The 16,493-nt window shown below is 45.6% G+C and overlaps 1 protein-coding gene and 1 long non-coding RNA gene across 3 annotated transcripts; one reads left to right on the forward strand and one right to left on the reverse strand.

Moving 5' to 3' along the window:
• Positions 1-1,488: 1,488 nt before the first annotated feature.
• On the reverse strand, positions 1,489-12,177 carry LOC125716821 (mucosa-associated lymphoid tissue lymphoma translocation protein 1-like). Its single transcript, XM_048989584.1, is given in 18 exon segments — positions 1,489-4,493; positions 4,587-4,724; positions 5,157-5,314; positions 5,400-5,549; positions 5,809-5,936; positions 6,020-6,094; positions 6,648-6,825; positions 7,127-7,330; positions 8,709-8,750; positions 8,837-8,881; positions 8,971-9,067; positions 9,603-9,671; positions 9,673-9,791; positions 9,871-10,021; positions 10,302-10,423; positions 10,711-10,877; positions 11,416-11,586; positions 12,156-12,177. Coding segments are annotated over 17 exon segments (2,442 nt in total). The 5' UTR covers positions 11,553-11,586; positions 12,156-12,177; the 3' UTR covers positions 1,489-4,031.
• Positions 12,178-12,252: 75 nt separating this feature from the next.
• Positions 12,253-15,585, forward strand: LOC125716823 (uncharacterized). Of its 2 annotated transcripts, XR_007384409.1 has the most exons (4): positions 12,253-12,606; positions 13,410-13,462; positions 14,224-14,363; positions 14,597-15,585. It is a non-coding gene; the product is annotated as an uncharacterized LOC125716823 (long non-coding RNA). The 2 variants fall into 2 exon arrangements; XR_007384408.1 differs by having other exon boundaries at positions 14,224-15,585.
• The last annotated feature ends 908 nt before the right edge of the window (positions 15,586-16,493 follow it).

Raw genomic sequence — 16,493 nt, forward strand, 5'->3', positions numbered from 1 at the left:
TACCTACTGCAGTAACCGGCAGTGTCACTAATACTATAGCAGTAACCGGCAGTGCAACTAATACTACTGCAGTAACCGGCAGTACCACTAATACTACAGCAGTAACCGGCAGTGCCACTAATACCAACTGCAGTAACTGGCAGTGCTACTAATATTACAGCAGTAACCGGCAGTGCCACTAATACTACTGCAGTAACCGGCAGTGCACCAATACTACAGCAGTAACTGGCAGTGCCACTAATACTACTGCAGTAACCTGCAGTATCAGTAATACGACTGAAGTCACCAGCAGTATTATATATAATACCGTTGCAATGACTGACAGTATTACTCATATAATTGCAGTAACTGACAGTATTACAATACCACTGCAGAAGCTATCAGTATAACTAACAGTATTGCAGTAATTTCTGGTATTAGTATTGAAAATCAGTCTACAAGTCTGTGGTCTAGAATCAGGACTGGGCCAATCAAAATAGGCCAGGAGAATCAAACCAGAACAGGCTAATGGGATCCAGAGGGACCAGTCCAGGTTACCAACAGAGAGCTGCAGATCCACAGCAGGTTTGCAGCGAGGGTCAGCATGACTGATGTCTTCCCCCTGTTTTCATCCATGAGCTCCCCTAGTTATCTAGCTGTGTCTACTTGGCAGGCCATGACAAGTGGTCATGGAAAATAGACAGGTGCATATTTAACATGCTATGCTGCTGTAGATAATCTATTTTAACCAGGCAAAGGCATGTGGGGCACATGATCACAAATGGAACAGCTACAATGGTAACAAAGGTCATGTGACTTAAGAGGTCATGTGACAATCTCACTCGCTGGAGTCATATTTGACAAAACAATCAATGCAGGTGAAAACACAATGTTTCAATTTTTCTAAAGAAAGCACTGTTTTTTTGACATTTCACACCAATCTGATGTCCTTAAATGCAATAAATATTATGGGATGCCAAGTGACAAGAACAAAAACAGTCACTTTCCATGGCAATATCTCCTATCTGCTTGCTGACAGAATCACACTGGTTTTGTCTGTGGTTCCAGGTTGCCCAGTGACCTTGGCTTGGGGGAGGGTGGCAGCACCAGAACGAGGTCACATGCTGGGCAAAATCCTGCAGCAAAACTTACGTTTTGTTTCATAGCACAAGATGCATTTTGGGGAACTCGCTGGGACTGTCGAGCTAGAGATCTCTCAGCTGAGTTATGCGTGATTTTCTCCATCCTCTGTGTGCGGTTTGGATACTGATGGACACGCAAGCAGCACCGTTAGGGCACCCTGGAGCGTGTGGGCCGGCACACTGCGGGTCTTTCCGGAAGTGTGCACTCTGACGGCATCCTGTGTCAGCTCTGAGGAAACGGGGACCAGGCACACAAACCCAGGTTTGGCCCTTCATGACTCACTGACAGCCCAGTAACATTCAGCTGCTTTTATTACTGCCACCATGTAAACACCAAGACAGGACAGCCTGAGACCGTGAGGTCATAAACAATGTAATGTCAATTTTATTTCTGAAGCACAATTAAACAGAAGTATTCCAAAGTGCTGTACAAAATTAGCACGAACAAAACAAAAATAAAACCCCATAATCACAATATAATACAAGAAACAAGGGCTAAAATAGTAAAATAACTGTCAACAGTCAGAACTAAAAGCCAGTCTATAGAAATATGTTTTTAATCACGATTTAAAAAGAGACTGAAGGAGAGGACTTAACCTCCAATGGAGGAGTGTTCCAGAGGTTAGGTGTGTGCACAGAGCCAGCACAGTCACCTTCTCACTTATGCCAGCCTCCTGGTACAGAAAGTAAAAGTGGATCAGAGGACCTCAGCCGTCTGGGCCCACAATGTTAGGCAAGGAAATCTGACGCATAGTCTGGACACAACCCATTCAAAGCCATAAAGACAATCAGTAAATTTTTTAACTGAATCCTATACTGGACTGGGAGCCAGTGCAAATCGGCCAATATAGACGTTATGTGATCCTGTTTTTTTGTCTTGTCAATAGCATCACTGGGGCGTATGCCGAACTAGCTGTAGGCAAGAAAGAGAGAGTTACAATAATCTAAGCAGAATGAAATCGGGGCATGAATTTCTCATGAAATGATTTAACTTTCGAGATATTTCTAAGATGGCAAAAAGCTGATCTAACTACAGAATTAATTAGCTGATCAAATTTAAAATCACGGTCAAAGATTACACCCGAGTTTAGTGCACGATCTTTCAAAAAAGTATAAAGTTGATCCAGATACTCAATGACAGGGAGAGTGCGATTTGATGACCTGAGGAGGATAATTTTGGTCTTATCGTTTAATTATAAAAAGTTCAAGCCTTAATGTCTGTCAGTAAAGAAAGTAAGTTCATCACCGTGGGTCACAGGGTTTCAGTAGAAGGTAAATCTGGGAGTCAGCATAGCAGTTAAATGAGATCTTGTGCTTATGAAATACAGCATATAAAGAGAAAACAGAATAGGACCTAAAATGGATCCTTGAGGAATTCTGCATGTATGGAAAAATGGAAACTTCCGGTTTGTACTGAAAAGGTATGCCGGCTAAGATAAAAAAAAATAAACCCGTCACGGACTGTGCTCTGAAGGCCAGTGCTCCCAGTGCAAGCTTTTCAATTATGTGTCACGTGACATGCTTATCTGGCTTCTCCGTTTGATGCCTGTAGATTATTTGACTTTCCCTGTTTTTAATACGCAGACGAGCTGACTGTTAACGGCTTCACGTGTGTGTTGGTGTGTGTCTGGGTTCACAGGCGTCCCCAGATAGGTGCGACCCTCCAGGCCAGTGTTTCTGAACCCGGTCCTCAGGGACCCCCAGATGGTCCACGTTTTTGCTACCGGGAGCTGGGAGGGAGCAAAAACATGGATTTTCTGGGGGTTCTAGGGGACCGCTTTGGGAAACACTGCCCCAGAGAACATTCAGCTGAGACACGAGACCCAAAAATGTGTCCACAAAATGACAGCTCCCTCCCAAGTATTTGCTTCGCGTCAAAGGCTCAAAGACCAGAAGACAGAGAAAGAAAGGATTTTAAGGGCCAGGAAGCAGAACAAGCGGAAGAGTGGAAAACGCAACTGAGGACACGCTCCTCTTTAGGGGGTCATTGAAAACACGAAATGGGCAGACATTCGATTTTTAGATAGAAAAAAAAGCAAATGGGGAGGGATTACGGTGTGGTGATGTCTGCCAAAATATGAGCGTGCGATTGGGTTACAGCTGGGAGGGTGAGTGAGCGTTCCGTAAATCACACTAGGAGGCGCCGGTTCACTCCTTCTATCGCTTCTTACACAATAACTCCAGGCAACCCAGTGACCCCTCCCCCCCCACCCCTCACACCAGCCCAAAATGGCCTCCCAGATGGCTCCATCCCTGGTCAGAGGGTTACAGAGCCTGAAGGAGGTGGGCAGCATTCGCTAAGACCTCCAGACCCAAGCTGACAAATCTGTACCCCTCAGCGGACAATCAGCATCTGCCCTTTTCGGCAGGTCCACACCAGAGTGAGTAAAGCAGTGATAAATGTTACATCTGAAAGAAATGCCCATAAAAGCTGTCACATTATAAAAACCACAACGTTTCCAGCAAAAATTGCGAATTACACAAAATGCTTCGACTGCACACAGTGGCGCCCTGTGGTAGAACTGAGGTACTGCATGTGATTTTAGTCACCTGTGGTGAGGCTTCTCAAAAGTTGCCAAATGCCGTCACTGTCAAATATACATTTTAACTCTTAAAAACTTTCCTTGAAAAAGTTAAAAACAGGAAGAAAAAAAACCCTGAAAAACAGTCAGTATGTTTTTAAAAGCAGAAGTCTAAGGGTCTTATTAACCAAACAATCCAGTGAACAAGAGCTCACTGATTTGTTAGATAACAACAGACACATTATTGGTCCTCTTGTCTTTTCACAGTACACAGACCTCTGAGGTTAACTGCTGTTAATACAATAGTAATAAAAATAAGCAAAATGTGTGTCTGCTGTTGTTAGTGGGCCTTGTGAGAAAAGCTACCACACGACAGAGTGGAAGATTCCTAGAAGGAGAAGTTCTGCTTGCTTCGGAAGCGCAAGGAGAGTCTCTCCATATTATCAAGCGGCAGGCTCCTGATGTCTGCAGAGAGAGGCCTGGGCAAGTCTGGATCCAGGAACTCGGGGCTCACCGTCTCCTCAGGCAGGTTCACCTTTGCAGGGGAAGGGCTATCAGGAAACTCCCCAGGCTGGTAGAAGGACCAGCATGTGGAGGCCGAGCCGATGGAAGAGGTCTCCGAGGCGGGGAGCTGGCCATCCAGACCATCTGGGAAGGAGGAGGACTCCGGGAGGCTGAAGCAGTGGAGGTCGCAGGAGGAGGAGGCAGAAAAGGACCGGGGGAGGCGTGGCTGGTGCAGGTTCAGCTTGGACACCAGCGGTTTACCCACAGAGACCAACCTGGTCTCCTGTATCTCATCGTCCATGCTGGCGTACCGGTAGTGAAGGCACACCGAGAATGACAGCTCATTCTGTGTGCGAGAGAGAGAGCGTCACACATGCGGGGGACACAGGCAAGGGGCTGCACCCACGCGTGAGACACTATGTGGGGATGAGGCAACCACCTTCAACCTCTGCAGGGCGCTGAGGCGCGTGTAGAGGCTCGGGAAGCCGGGCTGGGCCAGGGTCTCTGCCGTGAACAGCAGACTCCCAGCATCCATCGGGCTCTCCTGATTGGTCAGCTTCAGCTCCACACCCACATCCTAGGGCACAGGACGGGACAGCGTCACCAACAGGATGAGAACGAACTGGGTCGTGAACGTGTCACAGTGGTCACGCCAGTCTGGGTCGGGACCAATGTCATAATACTCTTAATCTATAAATTTAGCTTCTATTTTGTATTTTTTGCATTTTTTTCTTTGAAATCCAGTCTAGTTTTAGTTTTCAGTTTGGTTTATGTACTAATGTCCTCAAAATGTGCATCTAGCTCTTATTAACAGTCATTATGGATAAACAAATCATTTGTTAAAATAATAAAAAGAATTTTAAAATAATTTCAGCTAGTTTTAGTTATATTTATTTTTTTGTTTAGTTGTAGTTTTTTATTTTACTTTCACTTTTTTCAGTTGACTGTTCCTTATAGTGGCTTATGGTCCTTGTCGTCGGTAATGACAATAACCCCGGGCGGGGGTCACCTCAGAGAAGTCAGCGAGCTGGGCGGTGCATGTCATCACGGCATCCGGCTTCTCCAGCACGCTGGCGTAGATGATCATGATGTTGGAGAACTCGGCTGCGAAACCCAGCTGCACCGTGACGCCGCACTCGAACCGCAAGTACAGGCTGTCCGGGAGCACTAGGGGGCGCCATGGAGTCGAGGGTCAGCCCACTCACCACATGGAGCAGCTCCTGAAGCCCGGACCCCAGCCCCATAGGCTCACCGTTAGCGACGGCCCACTGCAGGTTCCGCACGGACGTGATTTCAGGGGAGTCTCCGTTCTGTACGCGGTCCGTCAGGGCTCGACGCTCCGACAGGTTACTGCGCAACTCCAATGCCTGTCTGCCCCGCGTGATGTCACAGTGGCCCATGTCTGCAGGGACACTAACAACCAGTCACATCGTACATCACGGGACAAGGACCAATCACATCACACAATCCAGAGGAGATGACCATGTCATACACCGAAGAACACATCCAGTTACATCACACAATGCACGGAAAATGCCCAATCACATTTCACAATCCGGAGCAGATGACCCATAATATCAAACAACTGCTTCTTTTATACAAATTATAACTAGCATTATCTTGTTCCAGAAGGATGAAAGACAGCAAGAAAAAAAACACACCTTCAGCGACCTTGTCCAGCATGACAGTGACCTTCTCGTCCTCCAGGAGGCGCCGTGTGAGGAAGCTCATGAAGATGCCGTTGGAGAGGCCATCCTTGTTCACCTCGTACGCCTCAGCGTCTACACATCTGCGGGGCGAAGGGGGACTTAAACTCAGACGCACCCCTGGCACATAGGGAGAGAGGAGGCTATAGTGGGGGGGAGGACTCACGTGGCGTATCCAAACACGATGTTGGCGGTCACCTTCAGAGGGCCCGGCTGGGGAATGACATCATCATTCAGGTTCCTGGAATGACACGCCCGCATCAGACCCGAGGCTGTGGTGCACGGTGGCCCAGAACGCCAGTCACACAGCAGTGTTTTCTGTGCTCTTTCTGTCCCTAAACCACCTTTTCTGTCCCTAAAACTCTGATGTCTTCCTCAAGTAGGAAAAAGTCAACAAGGATGATGGTCGTCTAGCATTATCAGGAGCAGCGCCACCCCTCCCTACACGCAGAACACGTGCTGTGCGTAGGGCCCCACGATCCATGGGGGGGGGCCCATTTTCCGCAAGGGGAGGCATTCTCCGCAAATGTGCAAAGGATGCGCACCGCTGCCGTGAAGCGTGCTAGAGCACCAATGCAGCCCAAGGGAGGAGAGAAGAAATAACAGGCCAGTAATCGGACATGCAATGATTGACAGCAGCATCTCACCAATCAGCGGTCAAATGCGCCGAAAGAGGCTGTTCATTAGATTTGTTCCTACTAATAAAGGTTGTAAACCTAAATGGCATTTCGTGATACAGTCTGCTTAGGGCCCCAATTTGGCCCTTGATCAGGAGCATGAGTGGGGTGGGGTACCGCTTGCGACACATGTCCAACAGGAAGACGTTGAGGCCGGTCTGACGCCCCTGCATCCGTCGCAGCACATCCTGCACCCACAGGCAATGCTCAGACGTGTAGGAGGAAGGCGCGTCTATGGGCACCATGAAGCTGTTCCCGTAGTTTTCATACCCGTGGCCGGCAAAGTACAGCAGTCCTTGGGGAGGAACAAGACACATGCATTCAGATAGCCGGTCGCGGAACTGACATGACTGACGACCAGCCATTTACAGGACCAGTCATGGAGGTGATCAACCAACCAGTAATGGAGCAAGTCACAAAGGTAGCCAACCAGTCAATAACAGAGGCAGTCACTGAGATAATCAATAACTCAAACACACAGCCAGTCATGAGGTGATCAACCAACTAATCACGGAACAATCATGGTGTTAAACCGTTGCTGAAGTCTAGCCGTTACTTTGCATCGTGTTGCAGCCGCATTCTGACGGCATACTGACCGTAGACGCCGCGATCCAGAAGCAGCAGGAACTCTGTGACAGCGCTGTGCATCTCCTGCAGTGTCAGGTCCAGCAGAGAGACTACCTTGAAATCCAGCTGTCGCAGCAGGTTGCAGAGCTGGTGGACGTCAGCCATGGGGGCTCGCAGCTGCCGGTGGTGCTGGTAGTTCATGTTGCCCATGAGGAGGGCCACCTTGTCAGTGGCTATAGGGCGGGGGAGGGGTGCAAGAGATTCACAAGTCAGAAGGTGTGGCCAGTAAGCACAGGACCCAAGAGCCTAGCCTGTACTGTAGATATTGTAAAAAGCAGACGGGGTGTGGTCAGTCACATATGGGTGTGGCCAACCAGACAGGAGGTGTGGTCAGTCACATATGGGTGTGGCCAACCAGACAGGAGGTGTGGTCAGTCACATATGGGTGTGGCCAACCAGACAGGAGGTGTGGTCACTGAGGTAGAATTGCCACAGTTTTTTTTAGGGCCAGTCCGCACCAATACGTTTTCGTTTAGTGACACAAAATCTTTCTTCCGATTTTGCCTTCCATCCACACCACCATGTACTTTTTTTCCCAGAAACAGAGAAACAATTTCGCCACTATCCGACAAATAATATTTCTGTAAACACATGCCGATGCTCATCAGCGTGAAAATTGGTTCGTACTTGGCTCATGACCATTTCCTGATTAACTCTCTTCGTTTTAATGTCTCGGAAATGACGAATGCTTTTCCTGTTTTCACTAAATAAGCCACACGTGAACCTGGAGGATGTACAGGACTTTTGCTACCTGGCATATGTTGCTTTGCATACTTGTGTGCAGCTAAATCATGTTGTACGTACATTGTATGCTGTTTATGACTACTGTGAAACTCAAAACGAGAATTTACCTAAGCCAAGTTTAAGTGCTCTAGCTGATAATAAACACATCCAGTCATCGAACTTTAGAGTGTTCTGGAGCTGAGGGGAAGAGAGTGAGACGTGTGGTGACTAAATTTCTGGATCCCTGGTTGTTGTTGTTATGATTCATTCTAAGTACAGCTTTATGTTTGCGATGCTACAGTACTGTGATATTTCACTTTTGCTAAGTATAATACACATCGTTGTTTGTGACGTCAACAGTCGAGCATATATAAAAACTGAACTTCATTACTAATCGAAGTCAAAATAAATGATTCAAAATATATACTTCGTCACTTCTAGAATTATAAAAATTTTGGTTGAAAAAAAACATGCAGACATGCTCGAGCTACAACAAAATATAAAGTGTGCCACTTCTAAAAAATATATTACAAAAAGTTTGGTTAAATGAGCAAAAGAAAAATGACAGAAATATATACATTTACAACCAGTTCTTTAGCTATGTCATTTGCCTTTTATACGGAGCAGTATAAAGGTAGAATTTTTTTTCAACGCTAGTGATAACGGTAGTGTGGACGCATATCTTTTCTTTTGAAAACTTCCGTAAAAATGTTTAATGTATTAGTGCAATCAGCCTTAGTGAGAAGGCAGAGAGTGACTTGAGTCTTTACATATTCAACAATGTGTATGATGTAATACCTGCTTTCCCGACACATTTAACAGACTTACCATAGAATCTGCTGTGCTGTCGAGCAGGTGGAGGGTTATACCCTGTAAAAGTTGCCGGGGGGGATTGGGGTTAACTACCTAAAGTAAGCAATGGAACATCCTGGATTTTAAAACAGCTTCCAACATACCATCATCATTTTCTTCAAACGACGAGCAAAGGAATGATCCAGGACCTACGGATAGCCCAGAGGGATGAAGAAGATGGTGAGAGGACAGTTTGAGTGATGACAGTGCATTGTGGGCCTCTGTGACAGCCCCTCACCAATCTCCACGTGGATCTCCTCACTCCGGATGTCGTGGTACAGGTTGAACACCTTACAACTATACTGCCCCCTGCTGGAAGTGGTGGCGCAGGAAATCTGAAACACGAATCCACATGAGAATGGGTGTATTACAAAAAGCAGCTTAAAACATACTCTCTGCTTATACTGCTCACAGACAGTCTTGGGATGCTTGCTTAATTCTGTACAAATGTTGCAAGTTTACTGGCTATATACCAAAAATCCATTGACAAGCAATGATTAACATATCTGCACATATCCACTACACAGAAATTCTTTTTATTAAGTGTAATATTTTTAATAGACTCAGAACTTTGATTGACTCAATACAGAACTTGATTCAGTTCTGTTCTTGCCATTTTCGAACTATTTTAGAACTATAATTTGGGTTTCAAATTAATATTTTTAGAAACAAACAAATAAAGCAATGATTTTTATCATGAAACCAAGAAGTCTGCAATATTTTTTACTGAATTAAGCACACATCCCAAGATTTTCTTTGAGCAATGTACTTGCATTAAAACTGGGTTGTGGGGCGGGGGGGGGCGGGGGGGGTTGTGATATGTAATTTTGCATAGAAACAGCAACTCCTGGTGGATAACACAGCACTAACCTCAAGACTGGGCCGGGTAGCCTGTGGTACTGGTTCGTTGTTATGGTACCACTGGTACTGAGGTGGGGGGGTTGCCCTCAGCAACACATTCCAGGCGAAGAGGGGTTCCCTCACACACGGACAGGGACCGGGGCTGCTGGGTAATTCGCAGGCTGCTCGTTGAGGAGGGGAGGAAGCCATCCCGAGCATCTGAGCAAAGGACAGCGTGAGACACGTAAGAGGAGCTGCCAGCAGGGGGCACCGGTCGCCGCCACACACGGGTCGGTACCTGAATTGGAGCAGCTCCCACTGGCAAGCTGCACCTTCGCCCACTGGGAGTAGACAAAGTTCTCCCCGTGGCTGACGCGACAGATATAGTGACCTTGTTGACTCGCTACGAAAGGGCACAAGACCAGGTCAGGGTTCTGACCGTTGGGCACCTAAAAGCAGAAGAAGGAATAGCGACCCATGGTGAAGCTGAACTGGTCATTCGCGGTCCGACAGTATTAACACGGTCATTAATGGTCATGCTATGCTAAACCAGTCAAGGTCGGCCAAGATTAATATTAGTCATTCACGGACTAAACATAGAACTAAAATGATCAATTATGGTCATGTAGTATTAACACGGTCACTTGAAATTCAGTCTAGGTGGGACTCCAGTCGAATGTGACACACGTAAGCAACCATGTGAGGTTCAGTATCCGGTTCTGACCCAACCTCCTCTTTCCCTTTAAACCACTGGTACGCCATCCCTTTGGGACCCTCTGCCTGACAGGTGAGGACTAGCCGGCATCCATCCGGTTCACACTGGGACTGCGGCTGTACGATGATCCGGATCACTGACCGAAACACACACATACACACAGACAGTCGGCTTTAACATGTATTACACAAGTAAGATGACACAAGATGATACATCGACCTCACAAGCTAACCGGTGTTTACGTGGCTGACAGCAGTAAGCAAAAGGCACACTGGTATTTATGGGAGAAACAGAAGCTTTGGGCCCAAAGTGTCAGTCTACCGTCATCTTTAAACCAAAGCCAGCCTGACTGCCCATGCTGTAATCTGCACCGTATGCTAATGAGGGTAAACTCTGGACCAATGGCACGAGGTGGGCGGAGACCTGTGGCAATGAGGTACTGCACAGCGGAACGGTGATCGATTTTCCGAAGGCAGTGCAGCAGGAAGGCCAGGGGACAGGAGCGATCAGCCAGCATGGAGAGCAGCAGGCGACTCGGGCTGCCAGTGGCACTAAGCACCTGCAGGGAGCAATTCAGTAGCTCCTTCTCACTGGAACAGAGAGATCGCACAGTCACTTCCTCCTCAAAAGAGCTCAAAGAGACCACATATTTGGATGCAAAGAAAATATTTGGAAAAGAAATCTCTATTCAACTGTCGTATATTTTACTAATTTTTGATGATCCTACATTCAATAAAGATGAACGTTTTCTGATTAATCCCTTGATTATATTAGGTAAATTTTAAATCGATATAAGAAAATACTCCAGAAAGATGCCCCCATTTACATATTTTATACATTCCGGTTTTTGTTCTTACTCGTCTACGTTTACAAATATAAAGCTTCAACACAACAACAAAAAAAAGTTTATTTTATTTAATGTTTATTTACATTATCTTTTTTTCATTTTTTTGTCAGTTTTGTTTGTAGTACTTCATTGAACACTCATGCTACTTCTCTGTAGGCAGTTATATGACTGTGATGTCACACATGTATGTGAAGTTATATGAATGAATAAGAAAAAACACAAAGAGATCACATGGTCAGCTTCTCCTCGCCGGAGCACAGAGAGCCCAGCTGTCCTCTTACCTGCAGCGGAACTTGGGCTGTTCGGTGACGGCGGCTGCCAGCTGTCTCCAGCCGCACTTTGGGTTGTCCAGCATTTCCGCCAGGCGGTTCAGGACTCCGTCTCCCAGGGTCCCCAGCTCCTGGGTCCAGTCCCCCATTTCCACTGTCACCTCTGCCAGGTTACACTTCACTCTGCCAAAAGGACTGGGATTTACAAGGGCTAACGCGCAGACACCATTTTGCCCAGATGCTGGAATTGCCTGGCTCCTACATAGACGACTAAAAATGACAGAATCGACACACACAATAGATGCTTCCACACACAGCTGGAGTGTCCAGTTCTCCAGTCCCGGGGTGAGGTGGAGGCGCGGGGCACTGAGGGGCACATTGTGGCTGAGGCTGGCCGTAACTGGTACCCCGGGTCATTAGGTCAGTGAGAGCAGCGCTGAGCTCGCCACAGTGGCGTAACACAAGGCGCAAAGTGACGAGGAAACTAACAGAACCAGGCAAACCAGGGGAAACGCACGAGCTCCCCCTGACGGCGAACCGTATTAATAGTAAGGGCAGAATTTACGTATTACTAAACACGACGGGAGATCTACTGTGAAAGAGCTCCGTAATAAGCACTAAAATCAAAAACTTGTCCTCTTTGTATCAGTGAAAGTGACACGTGATCAGCTAAAAACAATACATATTTTACACAGCCTCAGTTCGCAAAGAAAAAAGTCGTTTAAAGTTTAAAATGTACCGAAAACACATACAGGCATCTAACATAGTCGTGGTGAAGTCACATCTAAAACAGAGCTGATAACGATGCTCCGTTAATATCCGTATATGACAATAAACTTGAAAATATACCGCACATCTGGAAGGCTGCGACAGGCGAGAGTGACATGAACGACAGGCAGAAAAATACGACAGGCTGTCAGAGATGCAAAAACAGGAAGAGGAATGCAAGCGAAACAAAGTCAAATACAGGGCGATTTGTACAAAATATTTAATAATTAACAGCAAACACAACAACGGAATCCGGAACGCTGTCAACTGCTGTTTAATATTTAAACGACCGCAATTCAGAAGGACCAAAGTTATACGATGACTGAACAAAAAGGAGACAACAAGCATCGGAAGGTATTTAAGGAAACTGGAACCCACTAAATAAGTACCCTCCCCTTCGTTTGTGGGCATTATATCGGCGCGGTATGTGCACAGGTGAGTGGGGAGGGAGCGCGAGCCTCTGCGCTCCGGTCCGCTCTAGTCCGCTAGATGCCGTCTTACCTGGAAGGACCGAGAACGGAATCTCTGCGGCTCCGCACCACAAACTTGAAGTCGGGTCGTCAGACCCCGAAATTAACCCGATTAGAGAGCTAAAGCGAAACTGGGCGGGACGAAGCTTGAGAGATGCGGCGCAAAGGACTGATCGTCCCCTTCTATTTTATTAATAAAATACGGTGACGGGAGATGTGTAAAAAAGCAAAGAAAGGCTACCTCTATTTTCCACTGTGAAAAAAATTGAAAAAAAGATACTTCTGCTTTCTTCGTTTCCGTTCCTCTTTTTCTCATTTCAGTTTTGCATACCGTTTTTGAGTTATTCTCACAGGTGCGCCGGCAGTCTGTAAATCCCACACGCACCAGGATACTTATTTAATCCTCTTTCCTTCGGGGCTCAGTGTATTACCTCAGTACACGTTGATGGTGATCTGTAAATACGAACAACTTTAAAGTTAATGTATGACATTTGACTTAATGATTATATGAAACTTGCTTAAATGATTCAGAATAAAAATACGCTAAAATTGTTGTTGCAGTTTCATATAATCCAATTCCCGAGCGTTTATCCTGTTCAGCATTACGTGAGCCTGGAATTTATCGCGGGTACTACTAAGGTTGCGGAACGATACTTAAATATAGATTCTTTCGATGTTAAATGGCTCATTACTAGACTCGATTCCAATGTTGAAATATCGATTTGGTAATTTAATTTTGAATTTCGTTTTTAAATGTTTATATTACAGTGAGCAGAACATGAAACACCACCAGGCAGGCCACCCGTATGTGAGGATAAAGGGTAAGACTGTCAGAGCCCTCCACCCTAATCACTAAGGAAATGATCCCCGCAAATTTCATTGCCAGCTTATTTCATATTGTATTTTGTCACTCAATGCTTCCTTTCTACAATCGATTTATACTGACACAGCGCCCCCATGCGACCCTGTCATTGTCGACACTGAGGTAGACAGGTTACAGATATTAAAGGTGTGATTTCAAAACACAACAGCCTCCCCGACTCCCTGTCTAAAACACACTGCCTCTGTGAGTTGATTACTTTCCCAGTACATAAGTTGCCAAGAGTGTGCAAAGCAGTAATCAGAGCAAAGGGTGGCTATTTTGAAGAAACTAGAATTAAAAACATGTTTTCAGTTATTTTCACCTTTTTTTGTTAAGTACATAACTCCACATGTGTTCATTCATAGTTTTGATGCCTTCAGTGAGAATCTACCAATGTAAATGGTCATGAAAATAAAGACAACACATTGAATGAGAAGGTGTGTCCAAACTTTTGGCCTGTACTGTATATGCACACACACAGACATCAAGTTCCATTTTTAAAGAAGACTTTCCTACACAACAGGATTTGTGAGTACTACACTGTCATCTACTGCTCTTACTTTTGATATAGTCATTTATATGACAAAAAATCAGGTAGGGAAAATGCCCAGACGAGAGTCGCCGATCACGTGTAATTTTAGTAAAGATCCTAAATAGTCATGTGACCAAGAAGACATTTTAAAATATAATCGGAGGATGTCCTACCGTTCTTTCTTCTAGGTGATTATGTCAGCGATATCTTCAGTGACGAGGAGAAGGGCTGGCTGTCTGTCAGCGATGACGTAGTGAAGAGGTCAGAGGAGGCGCTGGTGATGAAAAAGAGACGGAGCAGCGCGTACATGCTGTTCTACACCCAGCAGGTAAAAAAGACACACTGAATACATTCTGTTATATTACACCCAGCAGCTAAATACAGACATGCTGGATAATGTCAAAGAAACAAAACACTCGCTTACACACCTTACAGCAATATGCCAAACCTACAGCAGTATAGAATGCAGTGTTTTGTAATTTATGCCACACTAATAAAAGGCTGCCGGCTGGACCACTTGATGCATATGTAAGGTAATGTCGAAAGTGTATTAATTCGTAGGAATCCTTCCAGAAAACTCCACTGATGCCTCCAGACTGGGGACTGATACTTGAAAAGCAGGTTAATCTCCGTGTCTTCAGGTTTTCTCTGCTGAAAGACGAAGGACGTGGTAACGGTCAGTGTCTAATTACAGGCACCTGAAGGACACGGAGGGGGTCCAGACACCTTTACCTGAACCTGCAGCGGATATCACCGCTGACTGGGGACAATAGACTTCAGTAAAGTAAGCAAATAAAGGAATTGATAGATAGGTAAATAAGGAAGTATGCGTGCTTTGTCAAGTCCGGTCATCTTATTTATGAAACACTATTAAAAACAGCCAGTGGCTGATCAAAGTGCTTTACATCAATCAAAACAATAAGCATAAAAACCGAGGGGAAAAAGTAAATTACGTAAAGCAAATAAAACAAAGGAAAATGTAAAATATAATAAAACAAACAGTACGCTTGCACAGAATTGTAATAAAACACACAGCACATTAACCTAAAAAGCCTCAGCAAATAAATGAGTTTTTAGCCTGGACTTAAACCATTGGGGCCGACCACGGAGAAAGTGCGATCGCCTTTCGCCTCGCGTGTGGTGTGTTTGCGCACCAAATTTAATGAACATAAGGATTCCCTGATTTATACAGATTACTAACTTTTGGGCATCGCAGTACACATCTCATTAATATTTTATGCCAAGGTCCTGAAATGTCAGTGTCCGGACAAATTTCTACGCCCGTTTTCTCAAGCCCAGATTGAAGTATCAGACACATTTAACAAACGTGGGGACAAAGGTATCACTTTAAATTTGGGCTGATGAGAGACCAGTTCCAGAGTATCCAGGAACAGCTGGATTACCCGAGTCATACTTTGTCTGGCCACTCACATAGGATAGATAACAAAGTTTCTTCTTAGAGGTGTGAAAAATTGAGGCATTTATTGACATAACAGAGTGAAATAACAAGGGAACAACCCAGGATGGAGGGCCAACCTTAGATAACTCCAATTAGCCTCAGCATGTTTTTGGATTGTCGGGGGGGGGGGGGGGGGGGGGGGACCGGAGTACCCAGAGGAAACCCTACGATGACACGAGGAGAACATGCGCACAGTGGAACTCCACACACAAGGTGGCCTGGTGAAGACTCAGATCCCGGACCCCAGAGGTGTGAGGCTACAGTGTAAACCACTGCACCACTGCACCATCCCGAAAGCAAAATATATTAAGGATATTTCACTATTCACTGTTTGTACTGGGCAGAGCAGAGTGGATCTGAATGGAAGGTATATGCCATCGGTCCATTGTGCAGGATTTTACCTTCATTCCATGTCCTCACTTCTGTACATGCTTTTATACATACTAACCAAGGGGTTAAAAGAATAACAGAAGTATATCAGACACTTGAAAGGGTTAAAAATCACCAAAGGTGGATTTAAGGAAATTGATTTGCAAAATATCTCGGGGATCATACCTAGACCTGACACCATAGGGTGAGTGACAGTGGGGTCATCATGTCCCCAGGGGGGGGGGGGGTGGTTATGTTTTCAATCAGGGTGAAGACAGTGGTAAGAGTATTCCAGCAAGCAGCGCCACCGTGTGGCCAGCCTGTTACTGTACTATAAGATTTATTTCGCATTTACCCATGAGGCTGACCTCCTACGGGAGAACTGCAGAGCCACAGATCATCCAGCAGGATTGTTTTGCACAGGAATCTCTTCCTCCAGAGCACTGACACTAATGGTACACAAGGTGGTGCTGTTGGACCTTTGGACCTTTTCCTGACAATCTGAATGTTGTCAGGCTCTAATTGCTGTAATATATATACTAAATAAAAAGGAAAGTGAAGTGATTCTTTGTACATGAATAAGTGGCCCGAGACCCGATTTCAGATGTTTCTGAGACAGCATGCAAGTTG

Source organism: Brienomyrus brachyistius, chromosome 21, assembly GCF_023856365.1.
Source record: "Brienomyrus brachyistius isolate T26 chromosome 21, BBRACH_0.4, whole genome shotgun sequence".
NCBI lineage: Eukaryota > Metazoa > Chordata > Actinopteri > Osteoglossiformes > Mormyridae > Brienomyrus > Brienomyrus brachyistius.